Below are 17,447 nucleotides of genomic sequence, written 5' to 3'. Positions count from 1 at the left end.
CAGTATTTCCTGTTAAAATACCAGTGGTAGATTTATATTTAAGGAGGCAGGAACCAGGAGCACCAATCATAAATGAATGTTTGCATCAGAGAAATACCATCTAGGTAAACATATTTGTATGTTTTGGCATAATTCACAATAATGAAGATTGTAATTGGTAGTAGGAAATTTAATATAATTACCCTGGAAAACATTATCAGTACACTGTCATGAGGGCAAATATTTAAAATGCTGATGGTCTTCTTGTGTCACATATACTAAGGCCTATTGATCAATGCAAAACATTTCAAGCTTACTTTCCCTTTGTTTTAATTYTGTGGCTTTGCTCAATAAAATAGTTGAGAACAGCAGTAAATACTAAATAACCATTTTTCATTTGGTTTCAAATTTTGGGTTTGCCTGGTTGTTTCACACTGGAATGAAAGCCAAGCAGTCAAGAAAGGAAGAATACTATTAAAATATCTACAAGTGAGTGAATTGCAGAACTTCAACTGTAAAAAGYTTTTCCTCAATATAAAAAATATTTTTGGCCATGAAAACTATGGCTGATTATCACTGCTAGTTTTAAATTGCAAGATAGGAGTGTAACATATTGGGCAAGACCACAGAGGAAAACAAATATAGGTGGCTCAGTGAAGGCAGCTGCTATGTAAAGAACATGTAAAAATTTATCAGCCTGAAAGAAATTCTACAATGTTATCAAACTGTGATGAACAGTGTATTTGAGTTAGTTTTTTTTTTTTTGTTGTTGTTGTTGTTTCATTGTAAAAAATATTTATACAATAAAAAATGTATTTTCCATTTCCACTCTATATTTTTCCTGACATACTGCTGTAGGTACAAATTACAYCAGTACTGAAATTTAAAAGAGAATGCTGCTTAAACTTGGTGGTGTAGAGAAAGATAATGGCAGTGAAATCTCTTTGCTTTTGTTTTCCCTGTGAAATTTTCTGTGCATCATCTATGAACAAAATAAGATCCTCTGGTAAAATTTACAGTGATTACRTGTAAGTGATCATCACTTCACTGATGAAGAAAAAGAGAGAGAAGGTAAAGTATTGAAATCAGTGAAACAAACTTCACATAGGATTTACTGATACTGGATCCTGAACCTGAATATGACCAGAGAGCAGAGATAGAAAAGAGAACAGCAGTACTGCAAGAATACGTTGTCCTAAGAAGGACACAATCTCCCAGATCAAATCCTGTTTTGCTTTCAGTCTTGGATTATTGTCAGACTACGTGCTAAAAAGGGTTACAGAAGCTGTGTGAAGTTCCTACTTTGTAGTAAGGAAGATAATTGGTTTTCTTAATCAAGTAAAAGGTAGGTAATAGCCAAGAATGATGTAAATCTTGCAATGAACTGGCGCATTTCTAAACCACTTTTTCCTTAGAAACACTGTGTAGAACAAGAGCTTTTCTTCAGCACAAATCTTTTGGAGTGACATTTTTTAATGCCTGATACCTGCTGGAGGAAGTAAAAAACACCTTTTTAGTACACTGCAGAAGTGGCAGAGAGTGGCTCAGATTACTTTCTAAACAATTATATCTTCATTACTTATGTAAAAGTAATTTGCTCAAACATTGGCTTTCCAATGCACACAAAAGATGTTGCCTACTGTAGGCCACTGTGTTGTAGCTCTGTGTGCTATGCTGCTGATGAAAAACCTGAGCAAAAAGTAGTAGCTRTGATAGGTCTTTGAATCATTACCAGTACATTTTCTTTTGATAAACTATGACAGTTTATCAAACTATCTCCCTTGATATATTTACATAATGACTAATTGACTAGAAATGTCTTCAGAGCTTTCTGAAGAAATGTAAAATGGGATTCACTGACTGACTCACTCACCTAAATTACYGTTAATGCAGAATGGGGGTGAAATAAAGTTATCTACCTTTTTCTGTTTGAATGATACAGAGCAGGTCAAACTTTGTCACTATTAATACCATTTCCTGGTGCCTTTGTATTTCACTGATTCAAATTAAAAATTTCTCTGAAGCTTTTCTTGACATAGTAAGTGCTACTTGTCACAAATTATTATTAAAACCTAATACTCATTTTATAATACCTGCCACAGTTTTGAAAGTTAAATCCCTTTAATATTAAATATTCTGACAGTTGGAAAAAATAAACACAATTGCTCCTTCTCTTCTAAGATCATACATATTTTCTTCMTTGATGTTCAGTTTCAGAATATCTTAAATAAGGTTAGACCTTCCTMCACAATTAAGCTTATTCTACTTTTGAAGCCGTTCAAGTACCTGCTACACCCACCTCCCTTCTGTCTGACTGAAGCATTTATATAGCTCCTTTTGTGATCTGACTCAAAAGTGGCTGCATTTTTTACTAGTTCTGATTTCCATTGASACAGCTCTGCATGCTGCCTGTGAAATACTCCTCAGAAAACATAACTTYCCTCCACGAATAAGCCAAAACATACCTGTTATGTCTGTCTTTATTTCTRGAGATTGCTCAGATAAATTCATCTCATTCTTCAGAATGTAAGAGGCAAGACTTGTTTATTCATTTCTTGTCAGCAAAAGTAACTTATAACTTTTAGAATCAGATGCCATTCATGGGACTTTCTAGCCTTTATTCGAACAGTGYATCTCATGATATATTCCTGTGAGTGAGTTCTTCTGTTATCAAGCCCTCAAAAATGTCTCTTAGTTATTCTCTCACASTATTTTCTGAAACCTGGCCAAGATCTTCCCTTACAATTCAGAAAAATGATTGCTTATGTGCTCAGGAAGAAGAYCTTCAGAGTTTATAGAGTGCAACAAATTTGGCTTTGTTGTATTATAGAGAGATCAGTATTGTTTTCCAAAAAGGGGACAAAATGCAGAAGATGTCTTTGAAGGGGAAAATCTTGTTTTTGATTCCTTGAAATATATTCAAGATTCCATTGTGTTTCTGTACTTCCTTTCTTTTTCAAAATATTGAACTTAACCTATCTCTRTCWGTTTATAACCTACAAAGACAAAACCAGAAAACACCTAAGAAACTATACATGAAGTTGTATTGTGTRAGAGTATTTCTTGGTTTTCATCAGTCGATCTTAATAGGTAGGACAGCTACCACTAATACTTGATTTCCTAGATTCAACTTACATTATTTGAACTATACTAAAATAGAAAGAAAATTATGAAGGCATTGAATGATTTCCAATSAAAACCAGTTATGGAAGGATAGTAAACCGTGACACTGTCCTGAAGGACAGCCATGGAGGGTTTTTATATAAAGTGACAGGTCACAACTGCTTTTAGTCTCCCTTCAAATCAGTCATATGCCTCTTTCTCACAGAAAGTAACTGCCTACTAGAAGTCTAAGATGCCACAACTATTCAAAGCCTCTTGTTTTAGTAATCTCCAAAGAAGTATTTCTTTGAACTTTGGCTGAATGCACTGTATCCTCATAACTTGCAATCTTAAGGAGAGAAGACTGGAGATGAGAACACCAGCTGTTTAGAGCATGGTACTAATAACACCAAGGATGCAGATTTGATCCCTTTATGGACCATTCACTCAAGATGTGGGCTACATGATCCTTGTGGGTCTGTTCCAATTTGAAATATTCTGTGGTTCTGTTTCCAAGGTTGTACAGTTCGAGACCAGTTAGACATGSGTCCTCCTTCAGATGATAACAACCCTTTTTGAAGAGCTGAGCTTTCCTGAACTGAATGCTTTCAGGTTTTTAGATGTTAAGATTGGTGGTTTTATGATAGCTTTAAATATAAGCAATACGTGAATATGAGAAAAACTTTCTAGTCCTGAAAACAATGTCATAGGAAACAATAAGATTTTGCTTAGATCACATCAGACAGAATGGAAGCTTCAGATAAAGATTGTCAGAGAGTCTTCTGAGAAGTCACAAAGTTGAGAAACTTTTGTAAACAGCTTTTCAGGGAGAAGTCTAGATGTGGCAGGATCCAGTCCTAGTCCCAGATTTAGTCTACAGTTTACGTCTAATAGATTATGTAGATGTAATTCAGCCTTTATGTAACTTTCACTGGCACGATTAAGGACAGCAAACCAAACCTATTKATATGAATAAAGTACATTATTTGTTGAAATTGATGATGATAATTATTAGACTAAAATACTTTAATCAAAATYACTTTCAGTACAGTATACTTATAACTACTATGAAAGTGCATTTTTTTTTAAATCAATATTGAAGAAATTGTATTAAAAATAGCAAAATAATTATGGACAGGACATGTATATTACTTGACCATACCAATGACCCTGGGCAACTCTTTCATTCAGCCTCAAGGAATAATCTCGGGGGGTATCTCCACTCAAGGGAGGAATCTGCACACTTCTAGAAGAAGGACATTACAAGCCCCTGCTGTAAGAATTGTGTCTGGTCTTTTGTAGCATAAAGCCATTGACTGTCAAGCAAATGTCTCAAGCCAGTTGTGTCAGCTCAGCAGCCTTTAGTTCAGCACCTTTAGATAAATTAGGAGTGTTATCATTTGCTGGCTCCTTTATCATGGTCTTTGTCTSCACATCCTCATTTGTGTGAGTTTCTGTAGTGAGATGTTGTTCTTCACATCCTCAGAATATTTAGTTTTGGGATTGAGTCAGGCTGGTCTTAGCTTTCTTTAACACCAAAAGAGTGTAACTCCTCCCCTCCATCTATAATCGATAATTTTTGCAAATATGGTAAGGTTCAAGMTGTTTTATCCCCACTTAGGCAGAGCATCCTGCTACAGATCAAAGACAAAAGATGAACAGCTATCAAAAATTGTGTTGAAAACTACTGGGMAGAAATTTTATATATGAAGCAGTGATTGTAGAACTGGGTTCTACTCTAGATGTSTCTGTCAGCCTCCTTCAGTCCCTGTTAAAATAATGATTCTGTGTCCAGTATTTCTTATTCATGGGTCAAGGTCCCTCATCTCTTTTMAGGTTTACTTGCCATGGTTTATCCCTGGTTTCAAATTTTGAGGCTTATGTCCATGTCTTTTATAACTGAAATATGGACTCAGAACAGCGTTGCTGGGATACTTTTACATAGCCTTTCTGAAAAATGGGCCAAGTTGTGATTTATACTCTTCGGCATCTTTGGCTGTTTAGGTTCTTCTTGATAATTACTTTTCTTGCTGGGCTGTAAATGGGAATAAATTGCTGGTTGTAAGAGCTCTGTTTCTTGAATTACCTCATTCAAACATAGAGAATTAAAATGTAAAAGACAAGGGTTTTATCACAGCAGTACTGCTACTCTAGATATTTTTCTAAGGGGCCAAGAGGGTTGCACCTGATGGCAATKCATCAACACCATTTAAAAAACCACCAACTTAAAGAACAAAACTGAAACCTTTAAGCTTAAACCCTTGTTCTGCTTATCTAAGTAAAAGCCTAAAGTTTTATTATTCTCAGTTTGTGAAAAAGGATGCCTTTTAGCTTAAAAAATGAAATAGTATCCTATTTTGATATTTAGGGTTTTGAATGCTGTAAAACACTTCATTTGACTTTTTAAAACCTTAGAAGACTCAGTTGTCAATTATTTTCATGCAGAAAATATGCTTTGTATTAACTACAGGCAAATTCATCCCTAGTGTAACTTTGTTGACTTGAAATTAAAATCAGCTTCTGTTAAATGATCCATATGGGAAATACACAGTTTGATTAATCAAAGGAAAGGATCCCTTCTGATGTGCGTTAAACTGAACTTCTGKTAATATACATTGCTTGCAATTCTTGCAATTTAATACACAAAATATTGACTGAATTTGAAAGTGTTATAAGTACTGGTGCTGGCTAAATGTCCTGAAAGCGAAGAAGCAGATGTATGTAGAAAGCACGTGTGAATGTGAATTGTTTTGTGGTTTGGATAACATAGGCAATGGTAGTCATAGAGCAGGATAAGCAAAAGGTGGGTTCCTATTTGTGCTAAGGGGCAGTCTTTAAATCACTTTTTGTTCTATGTAGTTCAGAGTTTTTAAAATGAAGCAAAAGTAGCTTGCCAGCCTGATAACTCCAGAGAGCAAGGTTGAAAAGCTTAAGCATCATCTAATAAATTTCCTGCCAGCAGGGTTAAAAGTTTTAAATGGGGTATAATAGCACTCCAATTCCACTGTAGCTATTCTCAGGTATTTTTGTCCCTGGATTTGAGTTTCTTTATCTTCTCTTCAGTAATTTCTAGTTTTTTTCTCTTGCAGCTATTTCCTTTGCTGATTTTCTTTTTTTTTTTCAATTTTCAGTGTTAGTGATAATGGCATTGTCACCTCAGTGAAGCTAAGGAGTTATGAAAACATATGCACTTTAAACATGTRTTTTAAGTATGTAACCACAAATGTGCTCCTGCCAGACAGGAACCAGGATAATGAAATAATATCAGTTCAGGGTTGTGATTTGTTGATATCGATAGTCATGGGAGAGGGCAGTGAATATTTGACCTCCAGAAGCAGGGAAAGTAATATGATAGAATTTAAACTACATTTGAAGGGCATAATAATGGAAGTGTAGAAATATAGGTTATCTGAAGGAAACCAAGTCTTCTCTTAGAAGTTTAGTGCATAAATCCCAGACAGATTACAGGCTGCAATCTTATTTGTAGTTTGGCAGTTGAAGTGACTAAGAAATTGCTGGCTAATGTAATGAATGACATCTGCTTGTAAAAATGTCACAGAAGTGCACTGTGCATTGCTTGGGGTGAATGTTTGAGGAAACCCCAATATATTTCACTTAACTCACTTGAAAAGAAATGTTAAAACATTGTAGAAACAGAAATCAAGAATAATGGAATTTCATAGTCGAGATTTGAAATATGAAAGGTGCATGATTGCTTGGTTTTTAAATCTACAACAAATTAATCAATTTTAATGCACTAAAAAGATCAAAAGCTAGGTTTTTTTCTATCATTTAAGAACTAATTAATTTATGAATATCACATAAAATGAAGTAGGCTATTTATTAATTAGTATGTACAAATGACTGTTGGRAACTCTAAACTTTGATTTAATTGCTGCTAGGCTGAATGAACCAAGCCTCTCAGTAACCACAGATTCTTCATTTACTTGTGAGGCATTAAGTAAACCTGGCAAGTTGTTACTAAAATGGAATTGAAAGACAGAAATTCATGAGTTAAGAACTTAGAACTTCAGAAAAACTATGAGGTTGCTTAATGTGTTCAGTAAATTAATGTACTTTTAAAAAGTTACTCCACATATATAAAACATTCTGCAAGCMCTGGTATTCAAAAAAATATAATAGGAATGACAAATGAAATAAAAAAGATTGTATGGAATGTCTGTGTGCGTAACTTAAAATCAGTGTGCTCTTCATAAAAAGGGTGCTTGTTATGTGTAATGCCTGGGGTTTTTAATGAAATAAAGCATGCAAATTGGCATGCTTGGGAACCTTGAAATTAGATTTTGGATATGTTGCCTACAAATAATCTCAATATTGGAAAGAGACAGTGAAAAATAAAAAGGGTTAAACATCTCCTGTGATAATGTTCAAAAAAGGAACTCTAGATACAGCTTATCTCTCCTTTGAAAATTATTTTTCTAATTTGCTGTTAGTTCACAGCAAAAGATGTTTCATCAGTCACTGTTAAAAAATGTATTCAGAAGTAATTGAAGAATTACTTCTGAATTACATATGCTAACCCTTCCCCCCCCAAAAAAAGTTGAAGATTTCAAAGCCAATAATTCRAGAAGTCTAGAGATGACAATAATTATGTTCCTGTAAATTTTAGTCTATCACTGTGTGTTTACATATTTTGGCACAGTCTTGTTTAACACACATGGAATCTGSATCCCTGTGAGAGTCTCTTTAGGATCTCTCCAGATCTCCCCAGAACCATCCGTACCATGCCGCATGAAATCTGACAAACAAGATCCTTTTGATATCTGTTATGCTGCAAAAATCTGTGCATGACCATGCCCAGATGTATGCTACAGCCAAAAGCAACTACAGTTTGGTACACTCATTAATCTTGCTGCAAGGACACGCCGTAAGGAGTGCTGGCCAAGAAGCTAAGATGCTTTACTYGTGTTTTCTGAAGTATTGGGCAAATATTTCATATCTGTGATGCTTCAGGTGGCAGTCAGATGCTGGGAGAACAGCTGGCTGATGGACAGTGAGACAGGAGAGCTTATGAACATGCTTATTTCATCTGCCATCGACAGATGAAAGCATCATGTGAACCAGTGTTGTGGTGTTTCAGGAAATATGTTGCAGCTTCTGCCTGGTGGTCCACGCTGTGGCTTCATGCAGGATGTTGGAGACATCATGCTGCTTCTGCTCAGTGGTTATKCTTTATGAATGTTATGCTGCATTGGTCTGTACAGCACTGATAGATGACTGCTTTAAGGATGTAATCCCTCAAATTAAATAGCCCTGACATTAGAATACTGTGTATCTGGGTCTCCTGGTTTTGTTTTTTTTTTTTTGTTTGTTTTTTTTTCTATGGGATGCAGTGAAGCAAGATGAGGGGACTACCTGGTGCCATGTCTTGCAAAAACTTCTGGAAAATGCAGTGCTAAAGGCAGGAGTACTTATCTCAGGCTGGCAGCAAGTAGTACTGCCTGCTTTACAGACTGCTTTACGGGCATTTTTTGTTGACATCTTTCTAACTTCCATCTCTTTGTTCTGAATAAAGTTCTGCAGTCACCAAGTGAGATGTTTTTTCACAGAGGAGATTTTCAAATTATGTACTCAGCACAGCCTGCCAGACTACTCCTGTTGGCTACAATACAGTTACTCCTTTCAAGTGAAAAGTTMAAAAATGTCACCAAACTTAACACARTGACACATTATTCTAAGGAGGCCTTGGATACCACAGCACTGCAGTGAGTGTTAGTGCCTGAACTGAGSATTTGGTAGTGAAGTTGGTGTTCAGTCCCAGGTGGCGTGTGTCACAGATGCAGTATGTAAAGTGAACATGGGCCACTCTGCTTCTGGGTGTGAGGACCCTCGTTTAACCTCCCCTCCTGGCTGTTCACAAAGTTTTCCTGTTCAAAGAAACAAGCTGTGCCACCACCATATTGTTCTGCACTGCCCCTAAAAGATAAAATGATGTGACTGTAAGGTAAGGCTTTGGAATCTACATGAGAGTAATCGAGATGCAGCCACTAAAGTTACATATTTACATAACGTTACAAATACTGAGTTACATAAAGAAGGAAAAAATATGCCCCATATTTAACTATATAGTTTTAATTCTGTTGCATTTTAATTAGCTCTTAAATGTGTGAACAAAGGAATGGTTATATGCATGGAATTTTATGGTTTGCTCTCAATTCTTTCTACTTGTCTTTGTAGAGTGGACCTCATTTTTTGTGATTTATGAATACCTCTATGATTTCCCACTATTTTATGTTTAAGCAAGTTTTCTGTCCCTAAGTAAAACTTGGTTGGTTTTTTTTTTCTTTTTTTTTTCTTTTTCTTTTTTTCCTTTCTAGAGGAGCTAATATTAAGAACTTGATTCAAGACCCTGAACAGAATTAAGCAACATGAAGTATTTAACAATGAATTCTTCAACAACTTGAAGCTTATACAAGCATAAAATTGGATTGCAGCTAACTGATTGTAGTGGGAACTAGATATATCTGGTTCTGTGTGTGTATGCTTTATGAACTATTCAAGGCATCCTTTACATTATGTTTTTTCTGAGTTAGATCTAAATCTGCCCATAAATAATTGATAATTTTTACTTTTTATGACACCTTTCTCTAACAAAATTCACCAGATGCTGTGTTGAATATGTGATATTTTACAATATACTTTCATAAACCAGTGTGTTTTCTTACTAGATTGTTTGATACCTACCTTGACCTTTTCCACCCTGCTTTACAGGCAAGCTAGTAGCATGATCTGAGCAAATAAAAACAAAGGAAGGCAAAGGAGCCCTGACTTGATATGATGCTTTCCTTTTAAGCTTTTTCTGATTAGTCAAGATACTAGAGAAGCATAGCTCTGTGTTTTAATTAAAATAATAGAGAAGTGTAGATCTATGTTTTGGGTTAATTTTTTTTTTCTTTGCACACAGATGGTTAAAACTTCATGTGTATACCTCTTAATGTCTTACAGTTTTGCTGGCAATTTCTTGGTCATTTTAAATARGCACATGCAAAATTGTCATCTAACTGTGGTTTATTGCTTCATAAGCAAATTTTRTAGCCAGGTCTTGCAGAACACAATCATGCAGAATCTCTGAGCTTAGAGAGGACCCCTGGAGATATTCTAGTCTATGSAAAATGAAATTGATGTGTATAAAATAAAAAGACAAAATTCAGTTTTGGTTTTTTGTTTTTTTTTTACTTGAAGAGTCTAGTTGCTAAAAATTACACTGTAAAATTTATTGCAGAATTTAGAGAGAGAAAAAAGTTGAATCAATTCAAAATAGTTTATAATAGTTATATTTGGTGACAAATACCTAGCAATCTGTAAAAATTTTCAGAATACTTGCTAAATAATACCAATTTAGTTTTGATGCAAGTACATCTTGAATTAGAATCAGAGAATCACAGAATGGTTTGAGTTGGAAAGGACTTTTAATGATCAACTAGTTTGAAACCCCTACCTTAAAGAAGGACTTTTTTCATTAGATAATGTTGTTCAAATGAACTAATTTATTTTTGCTTGTACAAGTTTTGCATTAACTTACTTTTAGAAATACATTTCACTCTTTTTCATTCTTTTAAGGTGCTGGTGGCTGGTCTCCACTTGTGTCCAATAAATATCAATGGCTACAGATTGATCTTGGTGAAAGAACTGAGATTACTGCTGTTGCTACTCAAGGTGGTTACGGGAGCTCAGACTGGGTAACAAGCTACCTTCTGATGTTCAGTGACAGTGGACGAAACTGGAAGCAGTATCGTCAAGAAGAAAGCATTTGGGTATGTTCTTTCAATAATGAGAATTAAATTTCTGCAGAAGACTTAAAGGCAGCTTACTACACGTTGTTGCAAATGTAAACCAAGCTATAGAATTTGAAGAACTGCAYTAAAAGTGTTTAGATAATTAAATATATAAAGCAATTTAGCTCTTGACAAGATGAAAGACAGTAAAAAGCAAATTAAACATCAAAAATCTAGCCTTAGCAGTACTCCATAAAGACAAAGAATTATTCTGAGGATTAAAAATGTACCACAAAATCTCTTTTGTCTTGCTGTGTATGGAAAACTTCTTTTCCCAAAAGTATTGATCCCAGTGTGTGAAACTTGGCTATTAGTCATGGTAAAACAAAACAAAACAAACCAAAACAAAACAAAGCAAAGCAAAACAAAGCAAAGTAAAGCAAAGCAAAGCAAAACAAAACACTTGCTTTATTTTTTCTAGAATGTTTCATCTGACTCTAAGAATAAAATTAAACAATCACAGAAGTGAAAATCTTAACCAAGAAAATCCCAGTCTATTAAAAAAAAAAAAAAAAAGGCAATATTTAATTAAAAAAAAAAAAAAATTAAGCAATATTTAGATTTTGGTCATCAGATTCAGGGTCTATTGTGTGATGTTCTAACCTGTTTATCTGTGACTTGCTTTATAACTAAGTAATAACTATTAAGACATTAAWAAGTTCATCACCTTCTTTTGCATGAATTTTAATGAGAGCAGAGGATATAATACCAGACAAACGGTGTTCAAAGCCACAAGAAAAAAAGGATTATATGGTTTTAGAAAAGGGTTGTAACTTTCAATAATTTGCAGTTTGGACTAAAAAAAGRATACTGGAACTTGTGTTATATTGTATTCTGTGAAGTGAATTGTTCATCTATCCATGCATAGAGCTGATTAATTTCTAAATTTTCCTAAGCCTTGGACTTCAGTTATTTCTTGCTGCAGTTAAACATTATGTTAAAATGTATTTCATTTTCTGCATTTTGATTTTGTTGACTTTTAATTCAAAATGTTCTTGTCACTCTTACTGTCAAAACCCATCTATGGTATAATGAGATTATGCAGTGTTTTACTTGTTGCATAATTATCCTGCTTTTTGAATTTGCTACATACTTCTGCTTCAGATTGTGTTTTCATAACAAAGAGGAATAAATGAGTTTCTAATCCATATGGCTGTGGGGAGAAAAGGAAATCAATCTTCCAAATGTTAAATGAGCATAAGCTGCTACAATATTGTCTTTGCTCATCTCAAGACAGACTGATGAAATGTATCTGAGAGGTAGGGCAGCTTGATCTCTTCCATGACGGCTCTTTTGAAATCTGATATTGGTATTGCAAACTGTGATGCAGATTGTTATGTCTTGAATATTGCCACCAGTAAAATATCAAATGAAAGTTCTGAAAAATAGTTAAATGCTGATGCAGATATTGGATAAGGGGGTTGTCAGATCTACAGGAGGGAGAAAGTGGAGCTTCAATTCCATCATCTCAAACTTAATAAAAAATGATTATTTTAATGATTGCAATGCAGATTGAAGGTATGGCTTGCAGGCAGTGATGCATAATTCAAGGRTGGAAACCATCAAATTCAGGGACGGTCTATTGATCTCTTTTATGTATCTTTATTTAGGAGTTCTGCTTCTAGGGGAATATATTTTCACTTTTCTAAACTAATACACAGATGTAGTCTTGGAGTGAAACTCTTAAATCCCTATTTATTTTATAGATTTTCTCTGACTGTTATCTCTTTATSCTGTCTTCTTAAATGAAGTGTTGAAGTTCATTAAGGCAAGAATAGCCAACATTTTATTATATCTACTGTCTTATTGTATTATTTCAGTCCTATTTTTAACTGAGTCATTGGTCTGTTACAAGATTACTTACTTACCAAAAGTACCTTTCAGGGTTTTTTAAATATAGTAGTATTAAAAAAAATTAGAATGAAGGAAAATGTCCAGTTCTGAGGGCCTTATGTTGAAATTTTTACTAGATGTAAGGATTTTCATTTTGTAAYCACTCTTTATAGACTTAAGTGGAGAAGGTACTTCTCTTATCTACAAAATCACTGCTTTCTACTTTYAATTTTTCTTCTTAGAGGTTAGTTTTGAGTTGTCTTTATGTYCTTATGGCTTAAGTTTCTGAAAGTCCTGTCACCATGCAGCTATAACTATGTTTCCATCCACTGTAAWTTTTTTTGTAACAGCTGAAAGAGTACTATCTATAGTCTGCAAATTATCTATTTATCASAACCCTCTTAATAGTCAAGCTCAAACTCCCAAGCCCAATTTTTTGCATGTTTTTTTTTAGTCTTTAAAATGAGTAGAGGTCTCAAATCTCTTTTTATATGAAGTTATCAGATTTTTTTCTCTGGAAAGGCTGACTCTTTTAATTYCTCTTCTTTCAGACTTCAAAGTAAGTATACATTAAAAGTATACAATAGTATCCATTAAAAATATACATTAAAACATGGTAAAAAAAAGTATGTAGAGTTTCAATTTTGGTCAAGAAGTGCTAGGAAACCTTATGTCTTTAAATACTATGTTTAAAAGAGGTACTGCTCTTTTTCCTTGTAATTTGTATTCTAGATATCATGACCATATTTTATTTGTTAATAAATACTGATATCTGTCTGTTTGGAGCGATGTATGCTGATCCTTTTAACTAGCTTAGTTTCTGGATTTGAGCCAGTGTCATTTCTGTGTTTAGTTTCTATGAATTAAATTCATAGTTTTGTATAACAAAAGTTTTTATGTTTTGTACTTTCTCCTTATGTTACTAATTGCTCTTCTTTTAAAAGGGGAGTAATAAGTTAAAGAGATTGAAAGGGAGGAGTGAAGAKGCGGAAGAAGGGCAGCAATTCACAGTTTGAATAACAAGTTTCCCATGGCTGATAATTTCAGTGAAAGTACGAGTGATCTAACTCATGGAGAAATGCTTCTTGATGCTATTCATTAGCAGAAGTTTTGAAGAACAAATGAAATATAATTTCTCTTTGATTTAATATTAACTATTTCTTCTCTCATAGGCACACCTATGGAAATACATGTATATTCATTCTTCAGTTTTGTGGATTTTTTTTTTTCCCTGTGAGAATTAATGATTAATCCATTCCACAACTGTAGTCAAGTTTACACTTCTATTTGTTTTTAATCTTCCTTGTAAAAATTATTTCTAAAAAGAGAAATTAAAACTAATATTTAGACAAAYTTTGGTAAAATTTGGGGAGATGGAGACCACTTCATTAAATACTATTTTAGAAGATAAATCTGTTTATGTCTTTATTTTTGTATATATATATATATATGAGTTCTAAAGTGTATTGGTCATTTTATTTATCTCAGCTGGAGTTAAAACTATAAGTTTACCATAATTTCCTGAACCCTGTGAGTTTGCATAGAAGAATTTTTACTGTAACAACTGGTATTCTAGTGGTATGTAGTATAATTTTAAGAATGGTGTGGAATTAGTTGTGTATGCAGCTTCCTTTTGAAAGAAACATCGAGACATTATATTTTATTGGAGACTTCCCRTGATGTAGAATAACTCACAATTTTGCAAAGTTACAGGCTAAGAAATACCGAATCACAAGTATTCTGTGATAATCACATTATATGTTTCAAGACTGTACTGTTTTGAAGAAGCTGGTGAGTCTTTCTTGGACTCAATGGTTCATATTTGTTATAATCCTCCTTAGAGAAGTAGCAGAGTCACCATTCTTGGTCATAATCTGATTAACTTCAAAAACAAAGGACTTTACAAATATGCTAGTTTTTTTTTTACTTTTGCTTTTTGAACCCAAAAAGTTTTACTATTGATTCCTCTGCAAGCCAAGGCATAGATAASTTCAATGTGTTCTCTATCACTACATTTTCCATAGGTACAGTTTTAAAATATTGTGATCTCAGACWGCCCATCACTTTTTCTGTTACTCACAGAAAACATCTTTATCTATGAAGTAAAGTGGGGCATTTAGTGTAGCCCCATGGGGATCSCATGCCAGACTGTTGTTTTACTGASAGACTGCACTCTGTGGGAGAGACACTTGCTGAAGAGCAAGAGAGTGGGCAGGGAAAGTAGAAACAGYTTCTCATGACAGGTATCCCTGCCCATGGCAGGKGTGTTGGGACTATGTGGTCTTTAGTGTCTCCATACAACTGGCCCCAGTCTGTCCTGATCTCTCTGTAGAGCTTTCAGTCCCCAGCAGATCAACACATCTGCCCAGCTTGGTGGTGTCTGTCAATTGACTAAGGGAGCACTTGATGGTGTCTGTTGATTGGAGAAAGATGCTGGGGAATGTAGGAAAAGGCAGAAAAGCACAAAGGAGGGAATATTCTAACTTAAGGTGAAAGGAGCTTGAAGGGAAATATGAAAAATGAAGTATGAAGAAAGGTATAAGGAATCTTGGGTGGAATAACACAAGCAAGGGACTATTGTGCAAATCACTTTGTGAAACTGGTCGCATGCATAAACTTCCACTTAAGATGAGGACATTTTAATATTTATTTAAATCATAAAAAATTTCTGAACTTACCTTCTGAGTTTTGCATTTCTCTATCCACTTCTGTTTTAAAAGCACTCTGACCACAGTGCTATTTTTAGATGCTTAAATGGCAATATAATAAGGCTAATTTTGCAGTCACAGTGATTAATGTTCTGTATAAAATAACTTATATTAGGTGAAGAGATTAATGCATGCATCAAGGTTAACCTGTCCCAGAATATTTTAGATAAGGTGACAGGAAGGAAAAAAAAAAGGACTGGAACTTCAGCAAAAAACACAGTGCTTTACCTAAAATCTGTATAATTTCTGTGGGTAAACATGAAAGGAATTGTTTATATCAGAACAGGAAAAATATATATTGTCATTATGTATATTATGGTAGACATATGTGGAAAAATAGTTACATGCACACATTTAAAAAACATATATTTAACCAAGGACAAGTTGCCTTGAAAATACACAAATCCAGCAGCATGAAGAAGTAAATACTYTCTAGAATGAGACACTCAGTGTTTATTTTAAAAGTACATGTTATTTTAAAAGTATGTGTACAAAAGTATGTTTCAGTCATTCAGCTCTGATAAGGAAATATATGTATGTTGGGATGATACTTTGTTATTTTAAAGACTTCTGTTATGTAAACCATAAACTGTGTACTAAAGTTTCTGGGACTGATCTTGGTCAGAACTGTTTTTCTGACAACTGCCTGCTGCATCATAAAGCAGCTGCAACTTTCTATATTTGGGTAGTACAAGGGAAGCAACCAGCAGCTAGTTCATTACTTTTACATTTTCTGCACATTTAGTTAGTGAGTTTGTGCTGCAAATGGCTTTGCACTTCTAAGATGTGTAAATCCTGTAAAAGACAGTGCTATTATCTTGAGTTTTTTKAAAATTAAAAGTAGTGTTTTTTCATTAAGGTAATTATTTTATTTAGACTTCTGGTTCTCTCTCCTCTAAATACATTGATGCTAGCACACCTTTTTCCATGAAAATAATTCTCTGTGATAGATGGTAAATTATTTTGCAATGCCTTTGCTTAGTGGTTATCTTAAAAATGATAACATGGTAATATCTGTATATGTGTGGAAAATGCCATAGAAAGTATTAGAACTAAAAAAAAAAAAAAAAAAAAAAAAAAAAAAAAAAAAAAAAAAAAAAAAAGTCTACTTCTTCATCTCACCTCTCAGGTATTGGATGCTGTAGGGTGATATGGCACTGATCACTATCACTCTCATTCTGATTCTAATATGAGAAGCTTGTGCTTGAACACATATGCCTGCCTGAAAATTACTTATGATGGATGAGGAAAATTGTGCTGTGGCTGGGAAAAYATTGTCCCTATTTTCTGCAACAGACAGATTGTGAGCTTGAAGAAATCAAGCTGTCTTTGAAGAAAGCTTTTCATCTTTATAATCAGAATGGAGTGTGTTCAGTTTGCTCAAGGCTTATTGAGCTAGTGGCAGACCACACATTCAGTTTTTATCTTGTTATTTTTTTCTTTTTTTTTTTTTTTTCCAGACACTCTCTTTAAATGTAGAAAAATGCTTTCAGAAATGGACTTGAGATCTAATTTGGAAAAATCTTTCTGTCATACATGGGTTTGCCTAGTATAATTCCTGTAGTWTAAAGTTAACCAAAGTGAAAGAACTGATTTTGTATAAAAACTTTGGTCATTAAATGTTGGGGGRAAGCCTCACATTATATTGGCTATACAGTATCTTAACTCTGGTCCTACCMTTTTAATAGTTTAATTGTTATTGTGATAGTATGTAAAGTTTACAACAAAGTCATATTAGTATCATTTTCACATTTCCCTTTCGGAAACTTAAATTTCCTTTAGAAAACGTTTTTAAATATTGAAAATACAGAGTCCTAAAAACAGAAATAGGAATTTGGAGATCTAAGAGTTTCTTGATCTTGGGAGCTTCAGCATATGCATAGATGCCCAAATTCCTATTTCAGCTTCTAGGAATCTGTTTTTTGTCTATAGTATTTCAGTGCTTTCCATCCAAACTTCAACTGTTAATGCTCTTCTCTCTATCTGAATTTTTTATGAAACAGATACCATAGYTAGTAATCTACTTCTC

The 17,447-nt window shown here is 34.0% G+C and overlaps 1 protein-coding gene across 1 annotated transcript in view; it reads left to right on the top strand.

Annotated features, from left to right (window-relative positions):
• The window catches only part of CNTNAP4 (contactin associated protein family member 4), a 197,539-nt gene that overhangs the window by 63,143 nt on the left and 116,949 nt on the right, over nucleotides 1-17,447 (top strand). Inside the window, exon 3 of the mRNA XM_057384683.1 lies at nucleotides 10,663-10,856. Within this exon, the coding sequence (XP_057240666.1) occupies nucleotides 10,663-10,856 (194 nt within the window). The remainder of the gene's footprint in view (nucleotides 1-10,662; nucleotides 10,857-17,447) is intronic.

The sequence above is a fragment of the Malurus melanocephalus genome, unplaced genomic scaffold, assembly GCF_030028575.1.
Source record: "Malurus melanocephalus ecotype Western Australia unplaced genomic scaffold, MMel_1.1 scaffold_15, whole genome shotgun sequence".
Taxonomy (NCBI): Eukaryota; Metazoa; Chordata; class Aves; order Passeriformes; family Maluridae; genus Malurus; species Malurus melanocephalus.
This window is presented reverse-complemented; position numbering and strand designations above follow the sequence as displayed.